This window comes from Monocercomonoides exilis (assembly GCF_001643675.1).
Source record: "Monocercomonoides exilis strain PA203 chromosome Unknown scaffold8-1962414, whole genome shotgun sequence".
NCBI classification, from domain to species: domain Eukaryota; phylum Preaxostyla; order Oxymonadida; family Polymastigidae; genus Monocercomonoides; species Monocercomonoides exilis.
The window spans coordinates 418,592-432,095 of NW_027150553.1; the positions used below are offsets into that span (position 1 = coordinate 418,592).

The window sequence follows — 13,504 nt, forward strand, 5'->3', positions numbered from 1 at the left end:
TAATAAAGAAGGGGGATTTCGCAGTCACACTGGATTTAAGCCAAGCGTATTATCTCATCAAGGTTTCCGAGGATTTCACTCCTTTTCTAAGCTTCGAATTCAACAAAGAATTTTATTGCTTCACCAGCATGCCTTTCGGTTACAAGGACTCCCCAAGAATATTCACAAAAATTATGAGAAAAGTCATTGCTTTCATTCGGGAAAGATGGAAGGTGAAAGCTGTCGCATATTTGGACGACGTTGTCTTGCTACACCAAGACAAGCAAGAACTAAAGAGAATCGCACAAGAAGTTATAAGTCTATTTCAGAAGCTCGGACTTATTGTAAATCTGGAAAAGAGTCGCATAGAACCATCAAATCGTTTTTCATTCCTCGGATATTCATGGGACACTTCCAACTTCACCGTAACTTTGGAGAAAGACAGAAAGAAAGAATTGCTCACGGAATGCTACAGATGGAGGCGCCGAGCACTGAAATGCAAGCAAACAAGAGTGAGAGATTTCGCGTCGTACATTGGCAAGCTAAGTGCAACTCGCTTCGTTTTCAAGGAAGCTTCACTCCTTCTTCCATCGATGTACATGCTGCTGAACAGAATGGTCAGAAAAGTAGGGTGGAAAGGAACGATGAGAATCAACCCGTCAATCCTTCCGAGCATTCAAAAATGGATATCGAGACTGAATACGAACAAACAGAGACAGCTTTACCCAATATTCCAACCACAAGCAACCTTGACGACAGATGCATCAGAGAGAGCCGTGGGAGCTGTTCTTCTAATGAACAACAAAAAATACGATTTCCATCAATCGCTTCCAGGGAAATTGAGATGCCAGAGCTCGAATTACAGGGAATTATATGCAATCAATCGAGCACTCAACCATTTCAGACACATTCTTCTGGTGAACAAAGTCTGCAGCTTGCTAATCAGATCGGACAATACAACAGCGGTTTTCAATGTCAATCGATGGAATGCAGGAACAAATCTCAGGAAGTTGCTGATGAGAATATGGACATTTGTTCAGAACAGTCACATTCAGATAAAAGCCCAACACTTGCCAGGGACGAAGAATGTCAGAGCAGATGCTCTATCCAGGCTAGAAAGAGGGGGAGATTACTCCATAAAACAAGAAGAGCTAAACGAGATCACGGAAAACCTCAATCTCAAAATAACAATGGATGCGTTCGCGACGAGGGAGAATACGAAAGCGGATCGATGGTGCGGCCCAGGAAGCACACTCAACGAAGACGGACTCCAGCAATCATGGCAAAGAGGCGTTATTTTAGCCCATCCGCCGATTCCACTAATAGTCCCAACGATTGTGAAATCAATGGAGGAAAAGGCACATGTTCTTCTTCTGATGCCAGATTGGAGAGGGCAGATATGGGAACCACTGATAAGAATGTCGAGACACTGCGAATGGAGATGGAAAGAACAGAATCAGGTTTTGAAGGAAGGAAGATGGATGAAACGGATGGAAGCAAGTCTACCACCAGGCAGAATGAGAATAGTACTTATCAATCCTTAGAATCGCAAGGAGAAAAATGGTTTCGGAGAATGCTTCTTTCAAAGGGATATTCCGAAAGGGTTATCGATGAATGCAAAAATAGCGTTGCTGAAAACACATGGAAAGGATATTCATATAGCTATGCGCGTTTCTGTGAAATTTGGGAAGATAAAAGAAATGGAGATCCACCGGAAGCTTGGAGTGAGTGGGTTGAAAAATGCGCTTCCATATTCATAAGCCTGAAAGACAAAGGGACGAAGGCTTCGACGCTCAAACAAACAAGTGCAGCATTAACGCTAATCTCAGAATTAGTGTACAATCGAGGCCTTGGAGAATCTGCACTCATTCAAAGACTATTAAAGTCATTCCGGAGATCAGAAAATAGGAAGAAAAAAGACAAACCAGACATCTGGAACCCTCAACTCCTGCTGCAGAAAATAACATCATTAGGAGAGAACAGAAATCTCGATTTTCACGAACTGACAAAAAAGGCCATTTGCACATGTATGTTGTTTTCCGCCTGTCGCTTTACGGAGCTGGAAAGGATAAATCTTCAGCATTCAACAATCGGAGATGATTCAATAAAACTCGATTCATCATTAAAAACATCAACAGAACGGACAGATATTATCATCCCGTTTATAAAAGAACAGCCGCTTGTGTGTCCAGCAGCTTCAGTTAAGGAACTTTGGAACAGAATCAAGGAGTCTCATCCAAATGCAACTTCACTATTTATTGATGAAACAACACATCTTGCCCTCTCTGCAAGAAGGATTCGTAATTATGCAGCTGAAATGTTACAGGATGCTGGGGTTCCGAAGTGTTTCGGGCCTTACTCATTGAAGCATGCGTCTATCACTGCTCTAACGATGGCAGGAATTCCCTTATCTCAAATTGCGAAGTTTGCCAGACTCTCTCCAAGAAGCAATACAATCACAAAGCATTACGTCCAAACAGATGTGTCAAGCAAGCTGGCCCACGTGATAGCAAGATGCAATTCAACTATTCTCCAACCTGAAGAAAGTGGGCATGAGTCAGAATCCAATTCAGATTCTGAGGCGGAATCCGATTCCGAATCAAATTCCAATTCAAAATCCGAGGAACAAACGCCAACAAAGAAAACATGTAAAAGCGAAGATCAAAAACAACAAGCAATAATTGCATACCCAGATAAAGTTGAGGAACCAGAGGACACCGAAGAAAACAATGCTGCACAGGCAGTTATCAGCGAGGCTAAGATTGAATTCATTATCCGAACAAGATCTCAAATGAGAAAAGAATTGGAAAGGAAACAACACGAAGAAAAGAATATTAGTTCAAGCTAATTAATATAATCAAACCTTCCCAATTATCTATGCTCTCAAAAATATAAGAGAAGGAAGTGAAATAAATGTTTTCTCTGTAATCAAAACGCTTGTGTTTTGATTGAAAGAGAAAATGGTTATTTCACTTCCTTCTCTTACTCCCTCCACAACTCAGACATCCCATCCCCTTATGAATTCGTCATTGCTGAATAACAATGAGGGAAAAATTCAGCACTTATTATACCTTCTCTTTATAGTTTATATTTAGAATATTCAATTTAATTGAATTGTGTCTTTCTTGTTTCAAACATGTGTATTCAATGCATTTGTAATAATAATTTTCAACTTGCCAAGTATCAATTCACCTTCAATATTTCCCATTTGCACATTTGTGTTCCATTTCATAAAGTGCCATTTGATCAGCTGGGTGACTGACCCATAACGTGGCGCTCTCAAAAATATAAGAGAAGGAAGTGAAATAACCATTTTCTCTTTCAATATAATCTACAAATTGTAAATTTCTTGTTAAATATCCTGCATGACTATCATATTTGTGTTTTTGTATTTTTGTTAATTGTTTGTTTTAAACACATTTATTTGGATCTTCAACATCTATTTTGAGATTTCTTTTCAATACATTATTTAACATTCTTCATTTAAGAAATTGATTTATTGTGTATTGAAACAATCATTATCATGCTTTTCAAGCAAGATAACTTATGTTTTATAATGTTTATTGAATTTTCGATATTTTTTTTTTGAAATTACTTTTATTTCTAGATATTTGTAATAAAAACAATCTGAAACTAATAAAAACCAGCAAATAATAAATAATAACAATATATTAAACAATATTTTCATTTAATATAGAATGAAATTAATCTTTTCAACATCTCCCTTTATGAAAAAAATTTATGATCAAACTTCGTAATTTTTTATGATATCAAAAAAAATCACCCAAATGGTTTTAATCGATTTTTTTTTTAAGAAAGATAATATTTTTTATCCTTTCTCTAAAACATCTGCGTCACATGCCTTCTGACGTGAACGTTTTTAGAGTGACGTGACGTGACAAAAAAAACTGCTTTTATTCACTCATTTTTTCTAATTCCACTTATGTCAAAAAATAAAAAATTATTAGCAACAATAGATAAATATTGATATTATATTAAATAAGATTTAAAGCGTAATTATGATTTTTATTAATATTTTTTTTAATCAATTATTATTAATTAATGAATGAACAATGGGTTGTGTCGTGATCAAATTTTTATTGTATTAATACCACGTCACTCACGTCACTGCCTGTCACTGACGTGGTTTAAGTCATTTGTCCATTTTTTACGAATGTTTGTGTTTTTTTCTAGTAAAAATGTCTTTAATAAAATTTTCATCTTGAAAAAATTCTTGTTTTTATTGTTTGTGAATAATTTTTTTTTTCAAAATTTCATATATTTTTTCTTACTAATTTGTGCCATCGAAGCATGTTGTTCGTATAGATGTGGAACATTATAACGATGTACATATATTAATTCAAACATGGTTAAAGTTTAGAGGTTTGGCGATACATGCGAATGGCTGGAAGAGATGGATCGCGTGTGCGGGAATGTGCGTGGTGAAGTGATTGTTTGGCAGCGGGTGGGTGATGTCAAAAAGTGCAGAACAGTGGCAGGGCAGGTTGCAATTGCGATGGAATTACAATTGTTGGTGTTTGCTACGATATTTGAAAATGGAAATGTGATGTTGGGGAGGAATGGAGAATGTGTGCTGGTGGTTGAGGAGTGCAAGTACAGAGTGAAGAAAGCAAGAATCGCGCATTTGTCGAAGGGATGGATCGGGCAAGACGTCGACGTGGCAGTGGAGGTGCAGGGTATCCAGAACTCAGAGTTAGAAGGAGAGAGTCGCTTGTGGCGGATCATGGACGAGGGATGTTTGGTGAAGGAAGCGAATGCTGTAAAGTTTGTGTGCTTTTCCTGCCGGTGCTGAAGAACGTCAGCTAAACAAGCAGAAGGGGGTAGGCGCAGCTGGAGTTCGTGGGGATGGAGCAGGTGCAGTGTGGGTTGTTGTACCTGATAATTGTGCGGGGGGCAGACGGGGGCGAGCGGGTGAGGGCATACCGGTTTGAGAGCACAGAGTACAATGCGTAGCCGAGGAGGAACGGGAGGATCGGGTTGAATGTGATTCAAGAGAGCTGGGAAGATGAGGAGGAGCTGGTGAGGGAAATGAATTCAAGTGAGGAGATGGCTGTGGAGGAGCGGGCAGGTGAGAAAGGTGCAGAGGGAGGGCAGGGGAGGAGGAAGAGGAAAATTGAGAGTTTCATGATGCAGCAGCTATTGCTCTTGAGCGGAAATGTGAAGGGGCAGGCAGTAAGCGGAGCCTGTTTGAACTGTATGGGAAGATGATCATGCTGCATGTTGGGTTAAGTGCGGCAGTGGTGGGAGTGGTGGTGGTGATTTCTTGATGCTGTGTGCGAAAGCGGAGGAAGGGCAAGGAACGGGAGCGTCCACTGGTGGAGTCTAGGGAATACGTACTGGGGCAGAACTGAGAGATGCAAGAAGCGGCGTTTCAGCTGGAAAGGATGGTCGTGACAGAGAGGACAGAGGCTGGGGAAGTGGATGTGGAGGTTGTGAAGCAGCTGAGTGCGCTGGCGCAGGAAAAGGAGGCGGGAGAGACAAAGCGGAATATCAAAGCAGAGAGTAAAGGTTATGAAGGTGTAGAAGGCAGAGATGAATTAGAAAGTGATGATGAAGCAAATGAGTTTCATGATGGAAATGAAAGAGAAGAGGGAAAAGGAAGATAAGAGGGAGAGGAAAAAAGGCAGAAGATAGAGGAGAAAAAAGGGAGAGGAGAGGAGAGAAGAACGGAAAGAAAAAGTGGAAGATAAAGCGGAGGAAGTGGAAGATGAAGAGGAAGGAGAGGAAGAAGCAGAGTGAGGGCTGCGGAGAAATATGCTGCGGTAGTAAGTAATTTTGAAATATTCGTAATAATTTGTTTTATTTTTTATTCATTGATAATAATTCTCTCATGTTTATCATATTCCGAACAACATATCAAATGATTTTATTTTGTTTTATTTTGAAATTGTTAAATCAAAAGGATAAAGTTGTCTTCTGTGAATTGCAATAAAGCAATTTAAAAATCATGATAATTATATCAATTATTAAAAAAACTTGATAAACATTAAAAATACATAAAATTTTTATTTTTATGAATACAAATAATAATAAAAATCAAAATATGAAAACTGAACTTTTAAAACATTAACAAAAGAATTGAAAAATATTGATATTTATTTCGTATTAAATAATATGACTTTTGTCAAAGCGGAAATAGTATTTTAATAAAATAAGATCAAATTAAGGTTTGTTTGTATTAAATTAATTTTTTCTGAACAATCAAATATGTTTTTTATATTAGGTAATTCTTTTCAATCAACTAATAATTAATATTTATTAGTTTGTTTTTTCAAATAAGAAAAAAAAAAAAAAAAAAAAAAAAAAAAAACATGGTGCCGGGCACTGACTGACGTGAGCCCACCTTTTTCAAGGTAACGCAGATGTTTACTTTCTCTATTTGTGAAAAATTTACAGATTATCTGTTTTTTTAGGTCACAAACACCAAAAATAATTCTATTTCAAAAAATAATTATTCATATAGGTAATTATTTTTGAAAACCTATATGTTCTAACAAATTTTTCGGTTTCAATTTTTGTTATGAATAATGACAAATGAACAGTGGAAAGTCAAAAGGCATATAAAAATTATTTTCATCTATAATTCTGAAAAATCATTTTTTTTTTAATAACAATTGTGGTGATAGAAGCATGTGGTTGCGAAATCTCTATTAAATGACAAAACAACCTTTGAAAAAACAACACCCTGAAAAAAGTTATGATTTGAAAAATAATCACCCATATTCGAAAAAAAAAAATAATTCAATTATATAATTAATATTTCAAATTCGGAATTAATAATTCGAATTCGAAAAAAAATAATTCAATTTCGAAAATGATTATTTCAATTTCGAAATTCATTCAAAAACTGAAATTTTCAATTTTTCTCGAGAATGGATTTCGGAAAAGTTCAAGTTATTTTTTTTTACCAATCAAATACACCAAAAATTATTCAAAGTCGAAAAACTTTCAACCAAAGTCGAAAAACTTTCAAACGAAATCGAAAGTTTTCATTCGAAGTCGAAAAACTTTCATTCAAAGTCGAAAACTTTCATTCGAAGTCGAAAAAGTTTCAATCAAAGTCGAAAACTTTCATTCAAAGTCGAAAAAGTTTCAAACGAAATCGAAAAAATTTCAATCGAAATCGAAAAACTTTCAAGCAAAGTCGAAAGTTCGAAATTTTTCAAAATTTCAAAAAGTTGACAAAATTCAATAAAAGTCAAAAAACATTTTTATTGTTGAAATATCATGATATTTGTTGTTTTAATGATTTTTCATCTTTTTTCCGATGTTTTTCTTTGCCTTCTTTTGTCCAATCACAAAAATAAGAAATGTGAGAGAAATACTGATGTATTTTTATCTTTTTTCAATTGAAAGAACACTGCTTTTCAAAAGATTTGCAAAAAAATAAATATGTATATTTTTTCACAATAAATGAAGAATGATGCACGCAACATTGGCTCTCTTATTTCGCGTTTTTCATATCAAAAAATTCATTTATTGTGGAAGGAAACAAATGTTTTGTGTTTCGTTCAGAGTTTATTTTTGAGTTTATTTTGATTCGAAATTTTCAAAATATGCAGAAAACAATAACACAAATATTGCTGATAATAATCACAAAAACAAAAGAATATTTTTATCTTTTGTGGAATACTTTTTATTTAACGTTTTTATTTTTGTCAAAATTTCGATTTCGATTGAAATTTTTTCGATTTCGTTTGAAACTTTTTCGACTTTGAATGAAAGTTTTCGACTTTGATTGAAACTTTTTCGACTTCGAATGAAAGTTTTCGACTTTGAATGAAAGTTTTTCGACTTCGAATGAAAACTTTCGATTTCGTTTGAAAGTTTTTCGACTTTGGTTGAAAGTTTTTCGATTTCGATTGAAAGTTTTTCGACTTTGAATAATTTTTGGTGTATAAAAACTCAAAAAAACTATTCTTTGTAAATTGAAACAATCCATAAATCAATTTTTTGAAAAAAAATTTATTTTCAAAAATCATCACTCAAAAGAAAAAAATAATTAAAAAAATTCATTCTATATAATACACAATTAAAAATTGCAAATAATCAATCACAATTTATTGAATAGCGAAAAACAAAATATTTTTTCAACAATAATTTTTTTTTAAGTTTCTTTGGAGTGAAAAAAGAAAAACATCAATTTTTTATACAAAAATGAATTCATTTTTTTTTTGAAAAACTTCTATAAAAGAAATATGAATTAAAAATGAATGATATTTTTTAAATGAAAATGCATCATTTTTCGAATATATATAAACAAAGTGAACTGATGAGATAAAACTTTAAAGAATTAACAATCCAAAACACAAGTTATTCATTTAACAAATCAGCAAAATAATTATTTTCGAAATCGAAGTATTCTTTTTAGAAATCGAATTAATAAATTAAGAATTTGAACAATTTTTTTCGAATTAGATTTATTTTTTGTGAATATTGTTTTAAAAAAACAAAGAAATGTGAACACTTTAATTTATATTTAGTGTATTGCTGAATCACTTAAATTTTATTTATTTTTCTTTTTTCAAAAATGGAGAAAAAATATCAAATAGTGATTTATTTCATAAAAGTGTTCCATTTTCGACATAAAATTTGAAACTTTCAATAAAATAAGTGTTTAAGGCATGACCTTCGATCATGGCATCTTTTTTGATCTGTCCCAATATCATATAAAAAATATCAAATTGAATTTTTTTGTTTCATAAATTAGTTCAGAATAATGGAAATTGAGGAAAATTCCACTGAAATAAATACACCTCATATCTTATTCAAAACATTCAGCAACAGTGAAAGCAGTTAACACGAGTTATTCGATAATAAAATAATTTCCAATTCAAAGAAATGCTCACTATGCAACGAAGATATGTATTTCTACACATATCCAACAGGAAGATTTGTCTGTCATTGCAGAAAATGCAAAAGCAATAATTCTATTTTTATAAATACTCCTTTTTATCATACAAAAGGAAAAATTGAACTTATATTACAAACTATTTTGTTATTTCACTTAGGCCTGCAGCAGCTTCAGGCCAGATCTCTTACAGGCCTTGTCGAAAAAATAACGGGGGAAATTTTTGCAATTTGCCGACAAGCTTGTTATTCGGAATTCTACTCAAAAAAAGAAAAATTAGGAGGTGTATGAAAGGTTGTCGAATTGGATGAGTGTTCATTGCGGAAAAGGAAGAATCATAGGTGCAGATCCAAAAAGCAGGTTTGGATATTTGGAATCAACGAAAAAAATCCTTTGGGAAATAAAGCATTTATAATTCCAGTGAAAAAAGGGGACTCAAAAACGCTGCTAAATATTATCACAAAAACCGTTGAGCCTGGGACAATGATATATTCAGATTGTTGGAAAGCTTGCTCAAAGTTGTCGGAGCTTGGTTTTGGGCACGAAACAGTTGATCATAGAAAGAAATTTAAAAATAAAATTACAAACTGTCAAACAAATAACATCGAAGCTGTCTGGAGTAGGTTAAGAAGATATTTGCCACCAAATGGAACAAGCCTGCGTCACATTGAAGATTACATTGCTGCATTAATATTGCTTAAATTGAGAAAAATTCCACACAGAAGTTATTAGAAATTGTTTTTGAATATAATTCAGAGAGATACGAAAAAACATTCGAAAAAGTTTATGAAATAAGTGAAGATGAAACTGAAACAGCAATGAGCTGTATTTCATCCGTTGGAACAGATGACACAGATGAAACAGTTTATTCGATTGAGAAAAAAACGGAAAATGATGAAGAAAAAGCTTCCAGTTGGGAAGAATCTGATTCAATTTAATTTTTTGAGCTTTAATTTGTTTGCACAAAAATTTTCATTTCAGAGATCACTGAAAAAATTAGAATACTTAATATTTTTAAATTTTCTAAGAGGTTTGATTAAAAAAGGATGCCATGATCGGAAGTCATGCCTTTTTAAATAGCAAATTTGATGAGAGCTTGATATTATTTTTTCTAATGATTTATTCACATTTTTATTGAATTAATTGTTTCATTATGTGTAGTTTATTATTTCGAAAAGAACAACCTAATCTACAACACCTCTTGTTATGGGAGTAGACCCATGTAATAACGGGGCTAGTCGATCAAAGAAATGAAATAAAATAGGCAAGATGATATGAGAAATGTGCTGTGTGACAAACAAAAGCACTGAGGTGTCGCAAAAAACGAATGTTAATAATGGTGAAAATGAAAAATCATCTTTTATGATAAGGGAAATAATAATAATGATAATAATAAAGAGAAAAGGGTGGGAAAAGTTTTCTTTGAGGTGGGAAAGAGGTGTTGTAGATTAGGTTGTTCTTTTCGAATTAAAAGGCGCAAGCCTATTAATTCTAAAGAACGACCGGTTAATCTACAACACCTCTTGTTATGGGAGTAACGTTAATTGGGCTTCGTCACTCCATCACTTATAAAAGTAATTTCCTTTGATCTTACCGTTTCCCTCTCTCTTATTGTAACCGTTGCCTCTATTTTTCCAATCTTTTCCTCTCGCTGTATATCAATTGCATTTGCAGCCAGTTCATTTTGAGTATTTGCTATTGGGGCGATTGCATGAGAAGGGGATCCTGTGAGCAAACAGTCCGCCTGACCGGTTGTGTTGAGCGTTATGCTGGGCATTTCACCAGGCTGGCTTGCCAAAGGCGGTTGTGGGATAAACGCCAAGGGACCTCTTATATCTGATGATATGGACCTTGGAGGCTGAGGGACTAGTGCCTGTTGGAACGTTTGCATTGGATTGAGGGACAACTGAGGGGAGAAGGCTTCTGGGAAAGGTCCGGCCAATATTTGCTGCATTCCGGATGATATATTGGACTTGAAATATGACCGTGAAGGTGTATGTGCTGTAGGCGACAACCTTGCGTGATGCGCGATAAGCACCTCTGGCACCCCCTTTAAGGAGTAAGCTGAAATGGAAGCCGCTTTTAATGTGTACGGTCTGAATTCCGCTGGAATCCCAACCTGGTCCATCGCCCGTCTTGCCAGCTTTCTTACTCCATTAACTGTAAGTGGGGTTTTCACCACTGTATTAAGAAGGAATGTGTCATTGTGAGGATATGTTTCTTTCACCCTCCTCCATAATTCCAAGACTGCTCGATAGGGGCAAATTTTTTCTTGATCCGGGCGCATAGCTGCGATAGTTATGAACGATCTTTGTAATTGTGTCTTCATCTTCGTGTTCAGGTAGATTGCATCCTGCGTAACAATTGAACGTTGCATGGAGATGGCTGCTAACTCAGCAAAGCGGCACGATGAAAATAACATGCATAAAACGATGCATTTTAATGTGAGGTCATAAAATGTGAGCTGCTCATTCGTTGGCTGTCTTTCAAAGAAATCAAAAAATTGATTTGGCGACCACATTGAGGTATACGGTGTTCGAGGGATATGACTTCTGGCAAACGATCTGAAGATAGAGTTCACAATTGCTGCTTCTCCTAAGTCTTTATCGAACACGAGTTTTGAAATGAGTGACATAGCTGAGCGTGTTTGACTTAACACAGAATAAGAAATTCCGTTGTCCCTTAAAGAAATAAAGCTGAGGCAACAACCTTTTATCCAACTGCTCCACTCCTTCGGGCAATCTATCCCATCCGGAAAACCTGTGAGCTTGCCAAATAATGCATAGCCATAAGTGTAAACGGTCCATGTCGTCTCGCACACGCTCCCTTTCACTTCCAAGGCAATTCTATTGTCAATGCTGTTTCTCTCTGCTGTTCTGAAATAAAACTGTTCACCTCTCTGTCTCACCATAACTTTGCTGCCATGTACTGTCCCGGTGGAAGCGTTGCACCCGCTTGAGTCATTCCCATTCCAGGCTTCAAACAATAATTGCTGCGATTCCAGATTATGCAACGCGTCATTAACTTGTCCAAGAGCTGATTCCACACCTGCCCTCTCCAATTCGGTAGGAGCAGAATTGCTCTCGCTTTCTCTGCTGCTATCTTCCGAAGCGTCGGAAGCAAAAGCGGAATTGGAGGATGTGCCCAAACTATCTCCTGACTCCACTTCCATGCGAGACCGTCTTCGCATATGTGGCTTCCTGGTCCGCACCACCTTCTTAGTTTGTGGTTTCGTCTTGAGGCGAACGCGTCGATGGTTGGTTGAACCTTCAATTCTTGCAGAACTTCTTCCATGGCTTCGTTGTTTATTTGGTAGTCTCCCGCTCGCTCCAGGCGAGACAGAGCGTCTGCTTCTATATTGTTCGCTCCCGGAATATGAACTGCTTTCACAACTAGCTGTTCCTTTGTCACAAGGCTGTGAATCTTCTTCAATAGACATCTCAGATTCCTTCCTGCCCCCCAACGATTGATGTTGAAAACTGCTGACGTGTTGTCCGATCTGATCAGCAGGCGCTTCATTCTTTGATCCCTGAGCAGTGGGCGGAAGTGCAGGAGTGATAGTAATATTGCTAGCAACTCCCTGTAATTGGATGATTGTGTTCTGGCTGCCGCCCTGAATGATGTGTGGAAGATTAACTTCTTTCGAGCAATTTGCAGGGTTGCTCCAGCTGCTGTCGGAGAAGCATCCGTTGTCAGAATTGCCTGCCATGGCTGGAAGGAATTGAGTTTGCGTGGTTTGTTGAGGAGAAGACGGGTTTGCCAGTATTGAATTTGGCCTAAGACCTTGGGACTGAGCCGGAACGATCCACCCCACCCCGCCTTCTTGACTGCCTTGGTTAGGGATTCGTAAAGCGTATTCATGTGCAGGGATGCATCCTGTGCAACAGACCTGATTGCACTGATTGATCCCACAAATCCCGCATAATGCCTCGTTCTCACTTGCACGTTTCTCATAGCGATCCTTGCCCATCTCTTGCACATTGCACACAAGCTCATCCTCCTCTCCTGTTCTAAGCACACACTCATCCGGTTCGTATTCCATATCCATCCCAGATAAGTGAACACTTGCTTTGGGGCTGTCTCGCTCTTCTCTTTGTTGATGATGAAACCCAGTGTTTCGAACCACTGAGAAATCTCTTTCGTAATCCTTGAAAGTTCTTCTGCATCTTGGTGAAGGAGGAGCACGTCGTCGAGGTACGAAACACAGCGAACGTTCCATCTCTGTCTCACTTTCTTTACAACCTCTCGCATCACCTTTGTGAAGATACGTGGTGCATCCTTCATTCCAAATGGCATGCCTTCGAATGCGAAGTACTGGTCGCCGAGCTTGAATGCAAGGTACGGGATGAACGATTCGTTCACTGGAATCTGGAAATATGCTTGCGAAAGGTCTAATGATGTTGCAAAGTCTCCCTCTTGAAGAAGCTTCTCCACAGTGCGTTGGTCTTCCATCTTGAAGTGAGTGTTCTTCAACGCGGCATTCAGCGGGCGACAGTCCAAGACTTGGCGGTATTTTCCGTTCTTCTTGGGGATGAAGAATAGGTTGCTCAGACATTTGACTTCTGCTTTCTTCAGCTGCCTGAGAATTCTTGCTTGAATTCCTTCCTTTACCCAGCGCGCGCATTCTTCTCGCTCTATTTCTGTGCCGATGAA

At 36.7% G+C, this 13,504-nt stretch overlaps 3 protein-coding genes across 3 annotated transcripts; 2 read left to right on the forward strand and 1 right to left on the reverse strand.

Annotated features, from left to right (window-relative positions):
- Positions 1-382: 382 nt before the first annotated feature.
- MONOS_5214 (uncharacterized protein) lies at positions 383-2,827 on the forward strand (the record flags this gene model as incomplete). The annotated part of the gene is made up of 1 exon (XM_067875342.1): positions 383-2,827. One exon carries the CDS (start codon positions 383-385, stop codon positions 2,825-2,827), a length of 2,445 nt encoding a protein of 814 aa, XP_067732859.1.
- A 1,566-nt stretch (positions 2,828-4,393) lies between these two features.
- MONOS_5215 (uncharacterized protein) lies at positions 4,394-4,792 on the forward strand (the record flags this gene model as incomplete). The annotated part of the gene is made up of 1 exon (XM_067875343.1): positions 4,394-4,792. One exon carries the CDS (start codon positions 4,394-4,396, stop codon positions 4,790-4,792), a length of 399 nt encoding a protein of 132 aa, XP_067732860.1.
- A 5,599-nt stretch (positions 4,793-10,391) lies between these two features.
- Positions 10,392-13,475, reverse strand: MONOS_5216 (uncharacterized protein; the record flags this gene model as incomplete). The annotated part of the gene is made up of 1 exon (XM_067875344.1): positions 10,392-13,475. The coding sequence occupies one exon, from the start codon at positions 13,473-13,475 to the stop codon at positions 10,392-10,394; it is 3,084 nt and encodes a 1,027-aa protein (XP_067732861.1).
- Positions 13,476-13,504: the final 29 nt, after the last annotated feature.